At 45.3% G+C, this 23,886-nt stretch overlaps 1 protein-coding gene across 3 annotated transcripts in view; it reads right to left on the bottom strand.

Annotated features, from left to right (window-relative positions):
• SHROOM2 (shroom family member 2) overlaps positions 1 to 23,886 on the bottom strand; it is a 199,592-nt gene that overhangs the window by 100,928 nt on the left and 74,778 nt on the right. For all 3 annotated transcript variants that reach the window (XM_056558878.1, XM_056558877.1, XM_056558879.1), the window contains exon 2: positions 19,740 to 19,885. In XM_056558878.1, the coding sequence (XP_056414853.1) occupies positions 19,740 to 19,885 (146 nt within the window). The remainder of the gene's footprint in view (positions 1 to 19,739; positions 19,886 to 23,886) is intronic.

Raw genomic sequence — 23,886 nt, 5'->3', positions numbered from 1 at the left:
CCGCTACTACCTGCTTTTGTTCACCAATTGTGCAAATATTCATGGTAGTCTATTAAAGCGTTATAGTCATGAGGTAATGAATTATGCTAGTACTTTGATACTGTAATGGAAATACGTAGTTATGTTTGATCCAGAGGGTAATCGCAATTGTATGGATGTAGTAGAGACGTAGACGAGCTGCTCTTCCGATTTATTTTAGCAATAGTACTCTGTTGATGGAAGGTATGCTTTTCAATGTAAGTGTGGTCATTTTTTTTAAAATTCTTTTTATTGAAGTATTAAAATCTTGTGGTATTTTAATTGTATAGAAGTTATTTTAAACTTTGTTTCTTGTTGATGTAAAAATGTAGTTGGAGTTCCCCTTTAATATGAAGGACTGCAAGGACACTAACACATAATTTACAGGAAATGAATAATATATTGTTGGCATGTCTAGTAGGACTTTTGTATTTACAGTGTGAACCACACCTAAGGGAAAAGAAGCAAAGACAAATACTGATAGCCAGTGTATGCTGTGTTTAGAAAAAGAAAAATCCTACTTTCCTTAAAGGGGTACTCCTCTGGAAAAAACAATCAACTGGTGTCAGGAAGTTAAACAGATTTATAAATGACTTCTATTCAAAAATCTTAATCCTTTCAGTACTTCAGATGCTATATGCTCCACAGGAAGTTCTTTCCTTTTTGAATTTCATTTCTGTCTGACCACAGTGCTCTCTGCTGACACCTCTGTCCACTTTAGGAACTGTCCAGAGTAGGAGACAATCCCCATAGCAAACCTCTCCTGCACTGGACAGTTCCTAAAATGGACAGAGGTGTCAGCAGAGAGCACTGTGGTCAGACAGAAAGGAAATTCAAAAATAGAAATAAAACTTCCTGTGGAGCATACAGCAACTGATAAGTACTGAAAGGATTAAGATTTTTTAATAGAAGTAATTTACAAATCTGTTTAACTTTCTGACACCAGTTGATTAAAAAAATTATGTTTTTCAGAGAGTATCCCTTTAAGAAATTGTACAAAAATGGGAAAAACCAAACGCTTTGTATGTATACTTTTACTATAAACTGTTACCACATTACAGTAACACCATTTTTGTATCTTACACATCATATTTGGTCAGTATTTTTAAACAAAACCAGCAGTTGTGTCCGAAACACAGAAAAAGAGGCAATTTTTTTCTATTATCATTTTTCTCTGTATCAGTCCCAATCCCGCATGGGCTAAAAATACTGAACAAAATACTATGTCTGAACTCCACCTAAGAGTTAGACCTGCAATGGAGTGGGTCGTGATAACTCTTTCCCCTCTTCTACATGAATAAGGGAGCTCACAGAAGTCATAAGCATTTATAATAAACTACTTGCTGAATGATTTCTCACAATTCTTCTGTGATTTTCACCCCAATATTTATTTTTACCAGCATACAAAATGACTGTTGTCTCAGATTTTTCCCAGGTTGCAATGCGTCCGAGACCGGACTCACTAGTCAGCTGATGACAGGGAGCCTGTCTGCTTCAATGGCTGGAGGGATCGCTTGGTGGGAGAGAGATCAATTTGCAACTAATGCAACAGCTGTAGGCACCCTGATTGAAAACCACAGGTCTTTTGAATGGATGCAGCTCATTTATGTTTCAATGGGTGGGGTGGCTCATTTGTGGGAGGGAGGAAAAATGAATTGTGGGATTTGTAGTCAAAAAAAGAAAAGTCAAAGAGGAAATACAAGTTCACAAAAAGCTAGCCACAGTATTATGGTAATCTCACAACATAGCCATTTAGCCCCAAGACAAGCACAGATCATTCCTAAGCATGTCCATTACTGCCTGCCAGGTACATACTAAAATCACCTTATGGTGGAGAACCCCTTTAAATCAAAATGTGTCCTTTTCCTTTAGAATTTAGAAAATATAAAATAACCATTTCTTTATGTGATTGCTCTTAGAATAAGTGTTATGTAAATATAGCAGCAGTCTGATACATGGAATAATCCTCGCGAAAAGTGATGAACTGCCACAAGGGGGAGTACAACAAACATGAATTACATTAAAACTGAACAAAATGCTAAAATATACAGCCCGACTTAAGTGTTACGTACAGCACTGTAGGAAAATCCCAACACCCTGTGAATCATCTCCGAGGTGCTAAACAGGAATGAAGTGGAAAGCTGGCATGCTCATTCTCTTCAGTGATCTTCACTTTTTCGCACTGTTGGCACCATACTTATTGTATGTGCTATAGCAGTGTCTCCTAACCAGTGTGCCTCCAGCTGTTGCAAAACTACAACTCCCAGCATGCCCGGACAGCCTTCGGCTGTCCAGGCATACTGGGATTTGTAGTTTTGCAACAGCTGGAGGCACACTGGTTGGGAAACACTGTGCTAAATTATGGTTGTTTTTAGTTTTGTATTTCAGCATATGGTCCTACTTGCTAGTGTATGGAGAGTCCTTGGTAAAATCTGTCCAACCAGGTGTCATGCTTTATAAAGCATGTAAGGCTTTGTTCACACGGCCGTCTAGACCAGTCCAATTCTTCTCCCATCAAAAAAAAAAAAAAAAAAACAGACAACAACGGATGCAAACGGATGTTATTCGTTTGTATCCGTTGTTGTTCAGTTAATAAACAAAAAAATAAAAATATAAATTTTTGGTTCTGAGCATGCTCAGAAGTAAAAATGGATAAAAAAAAACGGATTGAAAAAAACGGATGACATTAAAGGCTCATCCATTTTCCATGGACTTCAATGTTAGATTGACTGTATCAGTTTTTTCTTCCGTTTTTTGACGGAAGAAAAAATGCTGCATGTGCCATTTTTTCTGCCGTCAAAAAAAAAAGGAAATGAGTGCAGACAGGTACAAACAGATGGTAAAAAAAATATCCCATTGGGGGGCGTGGCTTGGCACGCTGGCTGACGGTCGCACTCTGTGAGAGCTCCTGCCTGGGCCTTGCTTAAGGAGACGATTTAGCCTTAATGGGGAAGAGAAACAAGAACAAAAAGAAGACAGAAGCCACTACTAACATCGCTGCAGCCTCCCAGCAGATCACCTCCTTCTTCTGCCCGCAGTCCGGTCCCGCCGCTCCTCCGGCGCCGCTGCGGCCTGTGCCTGCTCGCTCCCGGCCGCCATTACCAGCCTCCTCTTCACTAGCAGCTCTGGGGGAGCTGCGCGAAGTGAGTGAACCGAGACTCGTGCGACCCGTGAGGAAGGTGTCCCTGTCTGCCGCGGACACCCCTGACCATCACACAGTGAGTGTAATTGCAGCGGACTTACCCCAGCCTCATACCCCCGACCAGTCTGCCTCTGCTACCGCCATTTTACCTGGGAAGGTGGGCGATTCTTCCATCCACGCCATGTCAGCCTCCCACAGGCCTCAAAGCCCCCACTCACCTGCCTACCCTGCCCTGACTGCCCCTGGAACGCAGCCAGCCTCGCAACAGCTGCAGTCCCCGGCCTCAGAGCCCACTACTGCTGCAGCTTCTACCACCATTACAGGGACAGTAACTCCCATAGGGCTTGGGCAACCCTTACTGTCTCAGAGACACTCTCCACCTCCTCCTCAGCAGCATGTCTCTGATGCACCCAGGAATGGCGACCCTTTAGTTGCGCCCTATGGGCCACCACTTTACCAACCTATCCAAGCTCCCTCCACAGAGTGCCAGCCTATGGACTCCGATGGGTCCCTCTCTGATGAGGACTCCTCTGGCCGTGACAGTGCCCCTGACTACTGGGGGGAAAGCCCCCCAGCGAAGAAAAAGCTGTTTAAAACCCCTCAGAAATCTCGCCTGCCTACAACGGAACGTACAGACTACTCCTCTTCTGAAGAGTCCTGTATCTCTCCCAGAGACCGTGACCCTAACTCTAGCCTTTCTGCCTCTCACTCCCAACCCTCTGCCTGTCGGGTCACATCCCAACCATCTCTTGCTGCTGCAGCTTCGATGCTCCCTAATCCGGCGGATGCTGCCCGCACCCTGAAAAATCATCCAGAGTTGCAAGCTCTCTTAGCTCTTCTTCCTACCAAGATGGACTTCTTGTCCCTGGCAGAGGACATGAAAAAGGCGTGGAAACAGGACCTTGCCCCTGTTCAGGCTGAAGTATCTCACCTAGTGACACGAGTCACTGACCTGGAGTCATTCCGTTCCTCTATTGCTTCTGAAGTCCACACATTACGGACTGCAACTACGTCCCTCCTGGCTCAGCAGACCATGATAGTTGACCATATGGATGACTTAGACAACAGAAACAGGAGGAACAATATCCGAATAAAGGGCCTTCCCGAATCTGTTGCCCCACAAGATCTCTCTCCTACTCTGCAAAAAGTGTTCAACGACATCCTACAGAGACCAGCTGACACCCCTGTTGAGTTGGATCGAGCCCATCGGGCTCTTAAAGCCAAGAGCCCTGACCCTTCCAAACCGAGGGACGTAATATGCAGAGTCCACCACTACCTCTTGAAAGAAGATGTCATGAGACGCTCCAGGCAATTGAAATCCGTGCATTTTCAAGGGACTGAGATCCGCCTTTTCCCGGACTTGTCGCTTCGTACCCTACGCCTGAGAGCCACCCTGAAACCTCTCCTTACCACACTCCAAAATGCTAAAATACTATACCGCTGGGGTTATCCGTTCTCGCTTACGGCTCGGCATGGCTCCACTGTTGCTACCCTGAGAAGACCCGAAGATCTCCCAGAGTTCTTGGATGCCTTTAAGCTGCCGAAAATACAGTTGCCGGACTGGGAACTACTCTAATCCCCGGCTACCTTGCCGGCTGGACACTCCATGGAGGTCCGCTCAGCCTTGCGAAGATCAGGTGGGGAGAAGACCCCTACTCCCAAGCCACAGAGAAGAGGACGCACAACCTGACTTCTTACATGACTGTGATGTATTTGCCTTTATTCTAGCCTTTATGTGGCATGGTTTTCTTCCTGTCCTGTCTTCTATGGGCTACGTTTGGTCCTAGATGAAAATTGTCTGTTTTTCTCATTGCTCTTCTTAACTTCATAATGTTGCTCTGCCTGATGACATGTGTTCACAACCCCTTTCTTTCCTGTGCCACTGGTGGTTAATCACCACCCCTGTTGTCAGTAGTCTCCTTAATTTTTCAGCGTTCCCCCTGCTCTGCAGTGGGGAAATTCTATTGATTTACACCCGGCCCTAGGCCGTAGTTACTTCTTTTTTGTTGCTTACCTCCTTCCACAGCAGTGTTACCTGCTGCTGATTTGCCTTCTGCGTTACCTCACTAGTCTAGCACTCAGACCGGTTCTGTTTGTGCTTCACTGTGGCCCTTATGGCCTTCCTTTATAGTCCCTATGTACCCGTGCTCTTACGGATGCTTTTTCTCTCTTCTCTCCAGCCCTCGCTTTCTTCTCCATCTCACTCTTTCCCCTTCCTTCCCCTTAGACGGAGACATCCTCCCTTCGAACGACTTCGGTGGATGATGGCGCGGGTGTGGCCCCAGTGGGGCGGTGAGTACTATCCACATCTATACCATTGCTATGGCAGCTGACATTAATGTTGCTACTCTTAACGTCAAAGGTTTCAACACACCTGAGAAACGCGCACAGATCACATACTCCTTTCACAAACAACGCATACACATCCTAGCCCTACAAGAGACACATTTTAAAGAGGGCCACATCCCCCCTCTTCCCTCTAGATACTACCCGACATGGCTCCACAGCCCCAATCCTGAATCCCGAACCAAAGGGGTCTCCCTGGCGTTCCATAGATCCCTACCCGTCTCTGTATTAGACACGGCCACTGACCCGAATGCCCGCTACCTCTTTGCCAATTGTGACGTCTCGGGCCATCGCCTTACCATAGCCACCATCTATGCTCCTAATCACAACCAAATAGCTTTCCTTGTCAAGACCCTAGACGCCCTGTCTACCTTTGCGACTGGACACATAGTACTATGCGGTGACTTCAACGTCCCCATCTCTCCACTGTTAGACACCTCCTCAAGTCGCTCCCTTATCTCCTACCGCAAACTGAGAGTCCTCCGGACCCGCTTACATACCCTACAACTTAGTGACGTGTGGCGGACCTTACATCCTCAAACGCATGACTACACTTTCTACTCCCACCCCCGTAACTCTTATAGTAGAATCGATTATGTCTTCTGTTCACACTACCTCCTACCGTCAGTGACACGCTCCTCTATAGGATCGATCACCTTCTCCGACCATGCGCCCGTCCAGTTTGCCTTCTCCCTTCCCTCGTTCTCCAAACCCCACTCCACTTGGAAATTGAACGAATCCCTCCTCCTTGACGCACTCTGCATCCAGGAATTACAGACCACAATCTCTCATTTCCAGACAGACCACAAATCAGATCCTTCCCCACCCCTTATTAAATGGGAGGCGCTGAAATGCGTGCTCCGTGGGGTCCTTGTGAAACATGGGGCGAGGCTGAAGAGGGAGGCGAAGGCCAAACTTACATCCATGCAACGCGAATTGCACACCTTAGAATCCCTTCATAAACAATCTCAACAGGAACAGGTCCTCCGGGATATTATTTCAGTCCGCCACGAACTCCTGGCCCTGTTGAACGTAAAACACAGATATTACAGACAGCTAACTGGAAAACTCTTTTACGAATGGGGCAACAAATCTGGCAAACTGCTTGCGAAAGCCCTCAGGGAGAAGAGATCCTCTCTCTATATCCCTGCAATTCGGGATCCAACGGGATCCCTCTCCCATCTCACACCTGATATCCTTGAGGCTTTCCGCTCATACTACTTAGCTCTCTATAACCTACCGCCCCCAGGCACATGTTCCCCTACCACCCCCCTTCCTTCACTACAATCCTACATCGACTCTACCCCCCTCCCCAAACTGTCTGACGAGACTATCTCCTCCCTGGAGACACGGTTCACGTTGGACGAGCTATACTCGACCATATCGTCCTTGCCTGCGGGCAAAAGCCCGGGACCAGACGGCTACACCGCCAAGTTCTATAAGCTCCTCAGATGTGAACTGTCCTCTCCTCTCTGCCCTCAATGACATCTCCACCTCCTCCCCCTCCACCATCCTTTCTGCGCGCCATCATTACGGTGATCCCGAAAGAGGGTAAAGACCCTTCATTGTGCCAGAGCTACCGCCCCATTTCCCTGCTCAATACTGATGCCAAGCTCTTTGCTAAACTCATAGCTAATAGACTGGCGGCCCATATGCCAGCCCTAGTCCACGTTGATCAGGTTGGTTTTATCCGAGGCAGAGAGGCTAGGGATAATACGCTTAGGACCTTCTCGGTTATTCACCATGCTCGTAAACTTAAAATTCCTCTATGCCTTCTCTCACTGGATGCTGAGAAGGCCTTTGATCGCGTGGACTGGGGCTTCCTTGCGGCCACTTTGTCTCAGGTGGGACTTGGTTCACAGATGATGGCACGCATAATGGCTCTTTACTCACGCCCTCAAGCCCAAATTAGAGTTAACGGCCAGCTTTCCTCTCCCCTCGACATTTGTAATGGTACGAGGCAGGGGTGCCCTTTATCCCCGTTGCTATTTGTCCTCTGTATGGAACACCTTCTAGTAGCGATTCGACAGAATCCCGACATTAGAGGTCTCCAAGTACCCTCGCACCATCACAAATGCTCCGCTTTTGCGGATGACCTTTTATTGTTCCTTTCTTCACCCCTCACCTCTCTCCCTTCAGTGCTCTCCACCATCCGCACCTATACACACTACTCGAACTATAAGATTAACTCCACCAAAAGTGAGGCCCTTAATGTCTCCCTTCCTCCTGAGGTAGTTCACCACATCCAAGCCAATTTCCCCTTCAAATGGTGTTCCACGTCCCTACAATACCTTGGTATTCAGGTTCCAAGTGACCCTAAGGACACCTTTCGTCTTAACTTCCCCCCATTGCTACACACCATTAAGACTGACTTGGCCAGATGGGAGCGAAAGGATTTCTCCTGGTTGGGTAGGGTTAATATTGTGAAGATGAACATTCTCCCTAGACTTCTCTATATCTTCTCTTGTGTTCCCTCCAACCTCCCTAAATCCTTCTTTGGGGGACTCGTTTCGCTCTTATCTGGTTTTGTCTGGGCACACGCAAGACCGAGGGTGGCCCGGCGCATTTTGACTAGACGTAAAGCCGATGGAGGGCTGGGTCTCCCTGACTGCCTTTTCTACTTCCTAGCAGTGATCCTGACCAGAGTGATGGATTGTCGTGCAGCCCCGACTATTAAACAGTGGGTGACGCTGGAGAGCCACACCTCCTCCCTGGACCCTAAAACTCTGTTGTGGCTCCCTACACCATCCCTAGCGACCGCTTTCACCCCAGAGGTACCTCCTGTAACCTCTTCAATTGTATTTGCCCGACAATACTATTTGACGGCCACCTACCTCTTCACCCCAGATGGTCCCCTAACACCAGTTTTCGGAAACCCAGCCTTCCCTCCAGCTCTCTCCTCCACCTCCTTCCTTGGCCGATCTAGATTGGATGGTGTATCATTCTGCACCTTCCTGGACCACTCTGGCCTGAAGCCACTTGATGACCTCGTCCCTGATTCCGCCGCCACGCCTGGCCAACGCTTCCAATATATACAACTCCAACACTTTTACTCCTCTCGAAGAGCCGGCCTGCACTTACATCGCCCCCTTTCCACGTTTGAGAAGCTATGTGTCTCTACGTCAGGGCCTGGTCGCCCAGTTAGCGCTATCTACTCACTCCTCCTTGACTCCCTCGGAATGGAATTCCTTCCCTTCAGAGCAAGCTGGGAGAGGGAGCTGTCGCGTGGGTTCTCGGACGAGGAATGGAATAAGGCTGTTCGTATGTGTCATAAATCCACCATCTCTAGTAAAGCGCAGGAGACAAACTATAAAGTTCTGACGAGGTGGTATAGAGTTCCGACACTACTGTCTCGTATGTATCCCGGGGTGCAGGACGTTTGCTGGCGTTGTGGCGGTGGAGGAGGCACGATGTCACACATTTGGTTACACTGCCCCATCCTAGCTCCGTTCTGGTCGACTGTTCGAGAGGTCATACGCAAACTAACTTCTGTATCACTTGACTTAGATCCGGCTGCTCTCCTTCTTTCCATCCTCCCGCACTCTGTCCCAAAATGGCACTCTCGCCTGATCAGTTTTATGCTCCTAGCGGCCAGGTCAGTTATTACGAGGCTCTGGAAATCCACTACACCCCCGTTTTTCTCTTCCTGGGCCCAAGAACTGTCCAAAATACATAGGATGGAGGAGCTTATTGCTGACTCCAAAAACCAGGTGACAAAACATCATCGAATCTGGAGCCCTTGGACTACGTTCTTGTCGTCCAGAGACTACAGAACCTCTTACACAACACCCTAGCCGCCTCCTTGACTCTCTTGTGCCTTTCTCGAGTGTGTTGCCCTGCTCAGCATAGCCAGCAAGCCTGCCCCGTGAGGGCCCTGCCCGCGCCTGTCGCCTCCCGAGGTACGTACACCATCTAACTTGCCCAGTCTCCCTCTATCTAACCCTCTCTCATACTCCCTATTACTCATATTCTGCCTATCTCTGGCCCTTCCTCCCTTTTTCTCTGTCTCTCCTCTCCTCTCCTTTTCTCACATCCCCTGCTTCTCATGGGAACTATCAACCTACTCCCACTTTGTTGCCGCCAATTGCTTCCTCAAGTTCCGACTGGTAGTTATGGCTCCTCAGAGTATGACCTAGTATGCATGCACTGCTGATAGTGTTCACCCACACTTGTCTTCCCTAGATATTGATATGTGTCCTCCTGTCCTCTCATGAGGAGATTTGCTTAGGCCACCTACCAGTGCTCTACTGTTTTTCCTTTTTTGGTCTTTCTGTTTTGGCGACCTAAGCTGACTAAATATGATAGTCCCACATTTACTTTGAGTTTGATTTCCATATGTCTAGTGCTCTACCATGCATGTTACTGTTACATGACTCCACTGACATGTTGGATATGTTGCTGTTACCCCAACTATGTATGACTTTACAACTTAATAAAAATTTACTGTTTAAAAAATATATATATATATCCCATTGACATGAATGGGATTTATTTAAAACCTTTTTTAATCCGTTTACAGCCTGCAAGAACGGAACAGAAACGGGGATAAAAAAGAAACGGGGTCAGACGGCCGTGTGAATGCACCCTAAGACAACAGTTGTGTAAAAGTCATGACACAAAGCAATAACAGGATAGGGGATAAGTTTTAGATCGCAGGGGGTTCGGTGGCTGGTGGATGTTTAGAGCCCCGGCTCTCATTTACAGCAGCGCGCCAAAACCCCTGCTCGAAGCAGGGGCCGCCAAGCTCCTTCCATATAGTGCTATGGGATAGGGCTATATGGAGGGGTGGCGTGGCATCCCTTCAGGCGGGGGTCGAGACGCCCCGCTCTAAAGGAGAGCCGGGGCTCCAAACAGGAGATTGCGGCGGCCCCAGCGCTCGGAGCCCCCGCTTTATAAAACTTATCCCCTATCCTTCAGATAGGGGATAAGTTTTTTTTCCGTGATACTTGTCCATTAACCAGCAGGCTCTAACTGCTAAGGCTGGGTTCACATATATCTGGCTTAGCGAACCAAGCCGGTTGAGACGCCGGTTGAATATCAACTGTCCCATCCAAATTAATGGGGTCAATTCTACCATCAGTTGCTCACGAGCACTTGTCTACAGTGCCAGAGAGAAAAGACAACATATTGTCAGATGCATGTGAAGGGGACCTTTAAATGAGAGGACAGTGATGGCGGGCAGACAACCTATGTGGGCTCTATTTTTGGTGCACCATTTTGGCCAAGAATCCCAAGGTGTGGTCTTCATAGTCGAAAGTAGATCTTAAACTGGATTAAGAGATACATTGTTGAAGTCATAAATCGCATGTCAATAGAAATCCTGGATTTGCCAAGTTGTTAAAGATTATATTTAGGTATTGCCAATTCTCGAAAAATTGTGTGACAACCACTTTGGAAATTATTGCTTATTGTACAATAAAGATGAAGCGACGAATGTGTCATTACAAAATCACTAGGCAGAGTCTCCATTCGAGTCCATTCGAGTCTCTAGCTATAAAAGGAGAATATATCAGTTGTGACCCAGCTTTTCCAGATAATTAACCACTTGTTAAACTTGTAGAACTGTAACATTTTGGCAGAACCATATGGTCTTGCCATGTTTGCACCTAGGAAAAATAAAACAAAAAAAAAACATTTTACACAGTAATACCTCTCCCAATATCAGTTGTACCTCAACTAGTTCTATTCCAGTGCCTGACCCACCTTGGTAAGCATTCGCTTATATATTTGAAGTACAGAAGGGATGGGTAAGATCTTCTTCAATGCAAATGATCATATAATGCATATAGAAATATGAAAAACAGAATGCAGGCTTGTATCTGTTTGCATAGAAAGGCAGGCGCTTTTAGAGAAGCTGACATGATCCATTTTACTTTTCTTGGATATGTACATATGTTCTAGCAGTGGAATGCCTGGAAATTCTGAGCCTAATCCCCAGGTCTCAGCCAGCAAGGATAAAGGTGCTGGCCCACCAGCTCTGATGCCCCAAGATTATCAGGATTCAGTTGGGGCAGGAATTCAAGGTATTTTCTGGTGTTGGACATGCACAACTGCACACAATGGGCCCACTCAAAAGGAAAACTGATGAATTTGGGCTTTTGGCACTAGTAGCATGCACTTGATAGAATGCAGAGATACCAACAGGTTTCCTCACAAAGTGAGCAAATAAAGTCCAGAACAAATTAATCTATGAATATACCGTATTTTTCGCCCTATAGGACGCACCGGCATATAAGACGCACCCAATTTTAAAGGTGCAAAATCTGGAAAAAAAAGATTCTGCACCCAACAGTGATCTTCAACCAGCGGACCTCCAGATGTTGCAAAACTACAACTCCCAGCATGCCCGGACAGCATGAGGACCACTGGATAGGAGGTAGTACTCACATGTCCCCGCCGCTCCGGACCCGTCACTGCTGCCCTGGATGTTGCTCCATCGCTGTCGCCACGTCCCCGGGGTGTCCCCGATGCTCCGGACGTCTTCTTCCCCGGGATCCACCCTCTCCATCGCCGCCATCACGTCGCTATGCACGCCGCTAATATGGGATGACGGGACAGCGTGCGCGATGACGTGATGATGCCAAAGGAGAGCGCCGCCATGCAGGGGATCCCGGCACGGAGCAGACACCGAGGAGGCAGGTTAGGTCCCTCCCGGTATCCTCTAAGCTGTTTGGGACACCGCAATTTCACCACAGCAGTCCCGAACAGCCCGACTTCCGCTTCAGACGCGGCGGTCAGCTTTGATTGCCGCGTCTGAAGGGTTAATACAGGGCATCACCGCGATCGGTGATATCCTGTATTAGCCGCGGGTCCCGGCCGTTGATGGCCGCAGGGACTGACCCGATAGGTGTGTATTCGCCGTATAAGACGCACCAACTCCCCCCCCCAGTTTTGGGGAAGAAAAAGTGCGTCTTATACGGCGAAAAATACGGTAGAAATCATGAGAGAGAAAATGGTGGGGTGTATACACTGTGAAGACAGGGATGAAACATGGATTCAAGTCTTTAAGGGAATCTGTCATCAGCATCACCCCCGTTAGCCTGTTGGTGTAGGCTTGTAGTGCGGGTGACACTGATGACAATGATACCTTTTGCTCCATTGCTCCTTTTTTTCCAGTAATCTTATAATGCAAAATAACCCTTCCTCCTCTGTACTGATCCTCCTCCCCTGTGACATCTCTCTCACAAGCAGATTTCACTTCATATCGCCTGAGGCAGAGGCTGCGCATGCGCAATCATTGCTGACAGGAGACAAAGTCAAATCTTTCTGATCGAGTTCTTCTGTCCATTTATCCGACTATCATCTGAACATTTTCTACATAGCTGACTTTTTTAAACAATAAGTTTGTCATCAGATTGCTATTAAATTATCATACTTTGTTAAATTTTAGCCACTGAACAATTGCTTTGGACTATCTATGGTGTATGGGCAACTTTAGTCTTTTTTTTTCCTTAACACAGATTGTATGGCAGCTGTGTTCTAAAAGACAATAAAGCAAGCTCAGCAAGAGTTTTCTTCATAGACGGTGGGTGCCAGCTGCCATCAGCAGACAGCACTTATCGTCAATATCAGTGATCACACTGTTAGGTGTCCAATAGGCACCCCTACAATGTGATTGCAGGTAGCAGGCTGGCAACCGGACATCAGCAGTAATGCTGGAGTCAGTCATTTCACCTCGATCAATGGTGAACATGGCATATAAAAGGCTAAATGACAGGTGTTGCTCCTGTTGGCAGTTCCATCAGCACCTTGCCTTTACTAGGTCTCCATGCCTGCCATAGTGGATCTGCTGATACAGCCTTTCTTTAGGCAGGCTGTACCAGCAGATCCCCGATGTAATTGATCAATGCTATGCAACAGCATAACAGTAATCAGTATAAGCAATCCAATGATTGCATATAAAAGTCACCCCTTTTTTTCTTTTTTAATACTAAGCCCTTCCCTTAACAAAAATAAAAATGATCACATCTCCCATCTTTCAGAAACTGTCCAGAGCAGGAACAAATCCCCACAGCAAACCTCTCCTGCTCCGGACAGTTCCTGACATGGAAACAGTTGGCAGCAGAGAGCACTGTGGTCAGACAGAAAATAACTACACAACTTCCTCTGGAGCATACAGCAGCTGATAAGTACTGGAAGGATTTTTATATAGAAGTAAATAACAAATCTGTATAACTTTCTGGCACCAGTTGATTAGAAAAAAAAATTTGGTTTCCACCGGAGTACCCCTTTAAGGCTAATGAAGGGTGAGAAGAAGGTTAGAAGAAAGAAACAATAATGTAAATTGGCACATTCATTACTAGGTTAAAGGAACAAAAGAAAAAAATCTGATCAAGCATTCTTTTGGATTCCCAATGTACCGTATTTTTCGCCGTATAAGACGCACTTTTTCTTCCCCAAAACTGGGGGGAAAAAGTCGGTGCATCTTATACGGCGAATACACCCCGATCGCGGCGGTCCCTGCGGCCATCAACGGCCGGGACCCGCAGCTAATACAGGACAACACCGATCGCGGTGATGCCCTGTATTAACCCTTCAGATGCGGCGATCAAAGCTGACCGCCACGTCTGAAGGGAAAGTGACACTAACCCGGCTGTTCAGTCGGGCTGTTTGGGACCGCCTCGATTTCACCGCGGCGGTCCCGAACAGCCCGACTGAATAGTTACAGGACACCGGGAGGGACCTTACCTGGGTCCTCAGTGTTTTCTCCGTTCAGGGATCCCCTGTATGGCCGGTGCTCTCCTTCCTCATCATCACGTCGTCGCGTACGTGCGTCGGCGTGCGTAACGACGTGATGGCGGCGACGGTGAGCAAGGATACCCAGCCGGCAGCAGAGACGTTCCGGAGCGACGGGGACACGGCGACAGCGATGGAGCGACATCCAGGGCAGCGGTGACGGGTCCGAAGCGGCGGGGACATGTGAGTATTACCTCCTATGCAGCGGTCTTCAATCTGAGGACCTCCAGATGTTGCAAAACTACAACTCCCAGCATGCCCGGGCAGCCAACGGCTGTCCGGGCATGCTGGGAGTTGTAGTTTTGCAACATCTGGAGGTCCGCAGGTTGAAGACCACTACTGGGTTCAAAATCTTGCACCTATAAATTGGGTGCGTCTTATACGCCGGTGCGTCCTATAGGACGAAAAATATCAATGTAAAGGTATATGTCACCCATTCACACCATTTAAAAAAGAAGAAAAACAACTAAAAACTGTGGTATTTTTATTTTTTTGCTGTGGTCCCCATTAGAAAAAAAAATGTCAAAGTATACTAGTCTGGCATAGGCCACTCTTTAGGCTTCTCTGAGGTGAAGCGAGCTCTACAGATACATTTGACATATATGTTGGGAAAGATCCCTGGCATATACACCAAACCTATGGCTCAGCTACAGATATACTGCGCTATTGTTTGCAGGAATCAAACAGTTAAAGTTAGGAAGAGATGACTGTAGTGTTTTTCAATTGCATGACTGAAATAAGAAATAATAACAAGACGCAATCTGATTGGTTGCTAAGGGCAACTGTACCACTCTTCCTTTACACAGGTTCTCACAAACCTCCCCTTTGTACATAAAACGGTCATAGATGGCTGACATTAACCTTTCAGCTTAAAAGGGTATTCCGGGAATATTAAAAAAGAAAAATAGCCTTCTCTCCTGCCACTGCTGTAATGGAACTCTGTCTCGATGCCCATCACTTCCTGTGTTAGGTAATGACATGTGGCCAATCAGTGGCTGAGGCCGGACACCCCCGCACACATATAGTGGTAGCGCACACATATAGTGGTAGCGCACACATATAGTGGTAGCGCACACATATAGTGGTAGCGTTGCAGCTGTTTTACTGTAGTTCTACTGAAAAATCCGCACAGATTTAAACCTGATTATTAAAGAAACAACCATTATGAGATGTCAGCAAGAATAATAAAGCAACTAATATGATGTTATTATAGTGCAGAGATCTTCCATATCAGCTGTGCCATCACACTCTCTGAAAGCAAGAGCTCCCATCCCTGCTCCCTCTGCTCAGGACTACACTATTGATGAGAAGAGAGGGAGCTCATATTACTGCTCATTTGATTTTAAGGCAGCAGGAAGCCCAAATTCCACCAGGCAGACAATGTAATGGGGTGCACCCCAGGGGACTATAATAAAATCTTGTGCAGTCCCTCTGATTTAAAAAACAAAAACAAAAAAACACTATACTGAGACTTGCTCCAGGCCTGCAAATCCATGGGACTAAAGGATCCTACAGTTCTTTGATGGGCCACATGTAAATAATGGTAGTAACAAAGACGCTGATAATAACAACATACATAGATATTACAGAACACAATTCACAATTCTGTATTTGCAGTTGTGAAGTTTTGAAAAAAAAAAATCCACTTTTTCTGTGCTTTGTGCTGCTATCTTATCAAAAGGAAATGACACTCGGCTTCCCAAAAAATAATTCTATTATTTGTCACAGGAAACCTGCAAGTCTGAACATCACTTCAGATTCCATGAAATATATTTTCACTTCACATTGTCATAGGCTCCAGGGTTGTGTTTATTAATGATGCTCAGAGGAGCTAGCTACGTTCGCTCAGTCTCATTAAAGTATGGAAATGAAGCGGGGCAAAAAAATACAGGTCAGTTTTTTTCCGTCTACTAAATTCCCCCAATACATTGGACAGATGCCCCCCTTCAAGTCAATGGGATCTTTCTTCACCCGTTGGTTTATGTTGGCAAAGGACCCTGTGAGGGATCTCCCATGGACAAAGCTGAACGGTGGCGTGAATTTAGCCTTATATTTGCTTGTATGCAGCATTTGTATAGAAGTATAAAGCACCAAAGTACAAGCAAAGTTGTAACAGTACATCTGGATGAGGTTGGGGACACAAACCGATTAATGTTAAGAATGACTTGTGTTGATTAGAATATATATACAGTGGTCCCTCAAGTTACAATATTAATTGGTTCTGGGACGACCATTGTATGTTGAGACCATTGTATGTTGAGACCATAACTCTATGGAAACCTGGTAATTGGTTCTGAAGCCACCAAAATGTCATCCAAAAATCGGAAAATGTGAGGATTAAAGAATAATAAGTAGATAACTAATAGAGATAAAGCAAATCCTTACATATAAAAGTAAGAAAGATCTTCTGGAAGCTGTAAATCACTGTCTATGTCAGTGTTTCCCAACCAGGGTGTCTCCAGCTGTTGCAAAACTACAACTCCCAAGACGCATGCTGGGAGTTGTAGTTTTGCAACAGCTGGAGACACCCTGGTTGGGAAATGCAGGTCTATGTAGAGGACAGGAGCAGGTAACCCTGGCACAGGTAAAGAGTAGTACAGAACATGTAGTTCCTCACTGTACTGTAGGGGGCGCTACTAGCCAGTCAGTGCATGCACTTCAGTAATACAGGGGTTTTACCAGTAAAATGTCCATTCTGACTGGTCAGTTCTTCCGGGTATTGACGCATTTCACAGATCTGGACTGTCTGTACATTGTATGTTGAGTCTGGTTTCAAGTTACGATGGTCCAGAAAAGACCATTGTATGTTGAAACTATTGTATGTTGAGGCCATTGTAAGTTGAGGGATCACTGTGTGTATGTATATATGTATATATATATGTATATATATATAGCTAGCTAGCTACACATTTATATAGTTATATCCGGATACAATGGTCAAATAAGATAATGATGACGTTGACATTCCAGGAAACGTAAACAAACATTATCTAACGCACTTCATGGAAAAAAGGCTGACTCCAGCTGTCACTCATATTTACAGACAGCCCTTGGAAGGAAAACATGTTCACACAACCTTCAACCTCTTTCAGTATTTTTGAATAACACAGTTTGCACCACTATTTAGCTACAATAATACACAGAGTGTGAATAGAGCCTACTAACATCACTGGGGTCTGTTGGGGTTCAGCGGTATCGGTTATCAGATGGCAGATTGGCATATCCATCACGGCTGTGTTAACGAACACATTAGTGTGAACAAAGCCTAAGCAAGAACATGTTACACACCATGTAAAAGGCAGATTCCTGGATTTCTTTTTTCTTCACCCTTTGAGGCTATGGTGCAAAGTTATAATACTGTGTAAACAAAATTACCTGTGTGCACGTTTTGTTCTGTATTCACACCCAGGACCTACACCAAGAAGTGCTGTAGAGCAAGTATTTTTATTTTACTGGTGTCTCTGACCTTTGCCCACATTTCATGCAGCCATAGACAATATATCCTAAGTCACATGGTCTCTAGGGGAGTCTGGCTATGTCCTAAGTCCCATGATCTCTAGGGGAGTCTGGCTATATCCTAAGTCACATGGTCTCTAGGGGAGTCTGGCTATGTCCTAAGTCCCATGGTCTCTAGGGGAGTCTGGCTATGTCCTAAGTCACATGGTCTCTAGGGGAGTCTGGCTATATCCTAAGTCACATGGTCTCTAGGGGAGTCTGGCTATATCCTAAGTCACATGGTCTCTAGGGGAGTCTGGCTATGTCCTAAGTCACATGGTCTCTAGGGGAGTCTGGCTATGTCCTAAGTCACATGGTCTCTAGGGGAGTCTGGCTATATCCTAAGTCACATGGTCTCTAGGGGAGTCTGGCTATGTCCTAAGTCACATGGTCTCTAGGGGAGTCTGGCTATATCCTAAGTCACATGGTCTCTAGGGGAGTCTGGCTATATCCTAAGTCACATGGTCTCTAGGGGAGTCTGGCTATGTCCTAAGTCACATGGTCTCTAGGGGAGTCTGGCTATGTCCTAAGTCACATGGTCTCTAGGGGAGTCTGGCTATATCCTAAGTCACATGGTCTCTAGGGGAGTCTGGCTATGTCCTAAGTCACATGGTCTCTAGGGGAGTCTGGCTATGCTGCAGTGGGTGGTTGGATAGCATTACTTCAGTAAATGAATTGCTATTCACCAACCAACTGCAGCATAGCTACGCTCCCCTAAAGACCATGTGACTTAGACTGTCTCTGACCACATGAAATGCTGGGAAAGGTCAGAGAAAACTGTAAAATGAAAAAAGATGCACTACCTCACTTCCAGTTGTGGGTCCAGTGCATGAAATTGGGATGAAGTAGTGCGTGGAGGTAATAAAAGCATTATAAATTGGCTTCATGGGCTTAAAGGATGAGGAAAAAAGTCCTGGAATACCCCTTTTAAATGGCTGCCTAGACTATTGTTCAATACTCGTCTTGACTTTGTTTAAAGTTTAGCCACAAAAAAATAGCTTACCCATTGACTTCTGTCCCATCTCCAGAAATCTAGTATCCATATCTTGTAATATATTTTTAATGAAAGACATCCAGGACCTTCTTGAACTTCAATAAGTCGTCAATCTTTGTTCAATAAATAAGTAATCACAACATGGTGCTACAGAGTGTTCCATAGTCTCACTGCTCTTACAGTAAAGAATCCCCGCCTGTGATGACCATTTAGGTGGATTGTGATAACATTTATTTAAATGGGCACTCTAATTAAAACTAATTTTTTATATTGCACCCCTTAAGGTAAATAAAAAATATTTCCAATATACTTTGTTTAAAAAAATAAAAAAAAAATATGAAGTTTTCCATGTTTTATTTGTGCTTAAAGCTCAAGAGCACATTTTCCCCCATCTTATACACAGACTTAGGACCGAAGTCCAAACACAGGAAGTGCAGCCTTGAGTGCTGAGGGGTGTGTCCAACCAACAGCATATGGCAGTTAAGTGTGAGAGGAGCTATGATTGGATGAGGCTGGACACCCCCCCCCCCCCCCCTCAGCACTCCAGGCTGCACTTTCTGTGTTTGGGCTTCGGTCCAAAGTCTGATTATAAGATGGGGGAAAATGTGCTCTTGAGCTTTTTTAAGAACAAATAAAAAATAGAAAACTACTTTTTTTAAACAAAGTATATTAAAAATATTTTTTATTTGCCATAAGGAGTGCAATAGCAAAAATGTATTTTAATGAGAGTGACCCTTTAAAGGAATTCTCCATTAATAACAGATCCTTGTACTAGAACACATGTATCTCTGTCCTAACAGTAGGGAGCACAGAGGTTGTAGACAATGTTTATCCATCACTGCTGCTCTGGCCAAGTTCTCACAAGTTCTCTGCCACATAACCACAAAAATTCATGTAGAGGATGTAGATCCCTAGCTGAAATTTTTTTCTTCAAATTTATGTCAATATAGTGGTATCATTTGCAGCCAATACAAATAAATATCAGTAATAATGCTGATGCTTTCTTACCTTTTCACAACCATTTTCAATGATTTGTGAGATCCCTTTACCAGACAGATTGCCTCCTGGCGGTATCCGGAGAGTGGTATATCATTGATATTCATTATTTCATCTCCAGCCATTAATAACTCGGCAGCTTTGCTCCCTTCTTCAACCTGCAACAAAGAATGAAACAACTAAAAGTAAACAGACCAGTCATTTAAATTCTTAAAAGCCAAAAAATACAGAGCACATTGGCTAAGAGCCCAGTAATGTGACACCCTTGGGAATGGTTAAAGAGGTACTTCGCCCCTAGACATCTTATGTCCCGATGCAGCACGGAAGGCTCAGGATGTCACGGCCATGCCCCCTCGTGACGTCACGGCCACGCCCCCTGAATGCAAGTCTATTGGAGGGGCGTGATGGACATCCCGCCCCCTCCCATAGACTTGCATTGAAGGGACTTGGCCGTGACTTCACGAGCGGGGCGTGATCACGACGTCACGAGCCACCGCCCCACATCTCCAGTCATCCAGCATGGGGCAAAGTTTGCTCCGTGCACCAGATGCCTGGGGTGCCCCAGCCAAAATCGTGATCAGACATCATATCCCGTATCCTCTGGATAGGGGATAAGATGACTAGGGGTGGAGTACCCCTTTAAATGTTTAGGATACCTTCCACTCCCGCAGGCTTGCATTGAGGGGCGGAGCGTGACGTCACACGGGGGAAGAGGCGCGACGTCACATGCCGCTGGCCCTGTGGTAGCCGGTAATCAGACCCGGAGCGAACATGCTCCGGGGACTGATTTTAACTGGGGTGCTGCGTGCAAGATCATGGGGGTACCCAGCGGCGGGACCCCCGCGATCAGGCATCTTATTCCCTATCCTTTGGATAGGGGATAAGATGTCTAAGCACCGGAGTACCCCTTTAACAGAGTATATAAAAGTATAGTACATACAAATGCCGAAGACTATATATGCTCTATCCAGCTATAAAACAAGCATTTCCATGTATACACACAAGTCATGATTAAATACATCCAGTCCCAGGAAAAGGGCCATTAAAGGGGTACTCCACTGGGCAGAGTTCGGAAGTAAATGTTTTGAAGGCTGTTTTCACGCTGCGGGGGTTGCCACTCGTGACACTCCCTCCCATCGACTTGCATTTAGGGGGCGTGGCCGTGAAGTCACGAGGATGTAGCCGACTCCCGCAGCGCAAAAACAGCGTTCAGAACATTTCCTTCCGAACGCTGGCCAGGGGAGTACCCCTTTAAAGCTAGTAAGTATTTGCTGGACATTATAAGTGTTGGCTGTGTCTCTATTTTTTTGCAACTGTACGAACACAAAGTCATAACACCGGCAACGTCATTTTGTGACACATCGCATATGACCAATATTCCAATAGAAGCTGCCACACATAAAACATCTAGTAATAAAACATCTAGTAAAAAATAAATAAAATCTGGTTATTTAACTTTATTTTAAAAATAAATAAATGGTGCAATTGCCACTTCATAACTGCTTATGGGCAGTTCTCCTGTTTCTCCTTTATCTTGAAGTGGAGTCCTTTTGAATTCTGTTTGGTTTTGTAGATGCAAGGGGTAGAGGTAAAAGGAGGGCAGAGGGGTGTTGTGTTGTGGGGTGTTAAAGTGTACCTGTCAGTCATCACCAAAAACTTTTTATATAATGTAGATGATACCATTATATGTATATTTGTAATATACATTGGTTAAAAATTGTGTATATTTTTGTCCCTGCAGCTATTGCCTGTGAGGAGTCCAAATACAGGAAGTGAGGGAGGACAAGCAGGGCTCTGTGCAGGCTCCTGGCTTGTCAATCATCCTGATGTATTAGCCAGGAGAATGTTATAGAGCCTCAGTACACACTGTCCTGCTTTTTATTACCGTACTGTACAGAGCCCTGCTTGTCCACCCTCACTTCCTGTATTTGGAGGAAGAGATAGAGACACACATGCAATAGCTGCAGGGACAAAAATATACGAATTTTTTTAACCAATGTATATTACAAATATCTACATTCTATAAAAAGTTTTTGTTGACGACAAGTACACTAATAATTACTCCTATTATGCTTGCTTATTGAAAAATGCACTATTATTTATTCTTAAAATTGCCAGCAAGGCTGGGTTCACACCACGTTTTGTTAACTACGGTTCCCGTATACGGCTGGGAGGAGGGGGGCGGGGCTTAATTGCGGCGCCTGCACTCAACCATATTCAGGAACCGTATTTAATGCATGTCTATGAGCCGACCGGAGTGAACCGCAGCCTCCGGTCGGCTTCGTTTTCGGCCGTATGCGGTTTCCTGACCGCAGGCAAAAACGTGGTCGACCGTGTTTTTGCCTACGGTCGGGAAACCGCATACTGCCAAAAACGAAGCAGACCGGAGGCTGCGGTTCACTACGGACGGCTCATAACCTTGGATTAAATACGGTTCCCGAATACGGCTAAGTGCGGGCGCCGCGAATAAGCCCCGCCCCCTCCTCCCAGCCGTATACGGGAACCGTAGTTAACAAAACGTGGTGTGAACCCAGCTTTACTTGAGGCTGATATTTTGGGGGTATGCTCATTTAAATATGGTATGCTCAATAAAAACACATGCCAGTTTCTTATTTACCCACCATATATTCATATTAATCAATAAAGTACATGATTTATTGTACTGTAGAGTAAAGGGAAATTAAAGGGGCTTCTCTGCAAATATAGTCACGGCAAAAGCGTCCGACTAATAGAATAGTGGAGAATAACCAACAGATACTGGAGTCGAATGCAAGGCGTCTTTATTCCAACGATGCTTAAAACTATTACACACCCAAACCAGTGATGTCAACACGCGTCTGGCATGAACGCTGGTTTGAGTATGTAATGGTATTACCGTTATTGGAATAAAGACACATCGCATTCGCCTACGGTATCATCTTATTTTTTAGCATTTGTCTTGAAATGCAGAAGCTGTGACTGTTCTGTGCCATAAGGAAGAGCAAGCAACATGGGTGGATAAACTATTGATGTATGGATGTCAACTAGGGATGTCCCGATATTGATACTGGTATCGGTATCGAGACCGATACTGTACATTTGCCCAAGTACTTGTACTCCTGCAAATGTCCCCAATACCTAATCCGATACCTGCCAGCGGGACTTCCGCCGGCGGGTATCACGGATGTGCGGTAAGCCACCTGCACTCACCGCACGGACCAACTCCCCTGCGTGCTTCATAGCCGGGACCGGCACTAACCTTTCAGATGAAGTTGATTGCAGTGTCTAAAAGTTCTGAAGTTAACTGCCGATTAGCTTAAGGATGCTAATCGGGATCACTGCGGTGAAATCGTGGTGTCCCGATCAGCTGAAAGGATGGCCAGAGGTCCCTTACCGTGCTCCGTACAATCCGATCATTGCTTCTTTACTGCAGCCAGCCATGGCAGGCAGTAGTAAAGGAGTGCCAATAACACTGATCAATGTTATGCTATGGCATAGCATTGATCAGTGTATACAATCTACAGATTGCATGTAAAAGTCCCCTATGGGGGCTAAAAAATTGTTTAAAAAAAAAGTTATTATACATGTAAATTAACCCCTTCCCTAATAAAAATTTGAATCATCACGTTTAAATTAAAAAAAATAATAATAATTATAAAACACAAGTTTAAATAAAAAATTTTAAAAAAATTATAAAAACATACCCTATGGTGTTTTCTTAAAAGAAAAAATAAGAATAAAAAATAACCCTGTAACATAACATTAAATCAGTAATTGGTATCGGCGAGAACTTTAAAAAAAGAGTAACAGTACTCGTAATTAATCCTAAAAAAATGGTATCGGGACATCGCTAATTTTAACTTCTAGAACCCTCAACGATCTTTGGAATAAAAGCATTGTAATACGACTTTATCACCGTCTATTCCTGCACAACACCATTAAAGAACATTGGTTTTACGGACAAATAGCCACGCATAAAATAGGTTGCCGATTTTCTAATGTGTGAGCCTGGCCTTAAAGGGGTACTCCGGTGAAAAACTTTTTTTTTTTTTTTTTTTTAAATCAACTGGTGCCAGAAAGTTAAACAGATTTGTAAATTACTTCTATTAAAAAATCTTAATCCTTCCTGTACTTATTAGCTGCTAAATAGTACGGTGGAAATTATTTTCTGTTTGAAACA

Source organism: Hyla sarda, chromosome 2 (genome assembly GCF_029499605.1).
Source record: "Hyla sarda isolate aHylSar1 chromosome 2, aHylSar1.hap1, whole genome shotgun sequence".
In the NCBI taxonomy this organism is placed as follows: Eukaryota; Metazoa; Chordata; class Amphibia; order Anura; family Hylidae; genus Hyla; species Hyla sarda.
The sequence above is the reverse complement of the archived record's forward strand: the minus strand, read 5'-3'. Positions and strand labels throughout refer to the sequence as shown.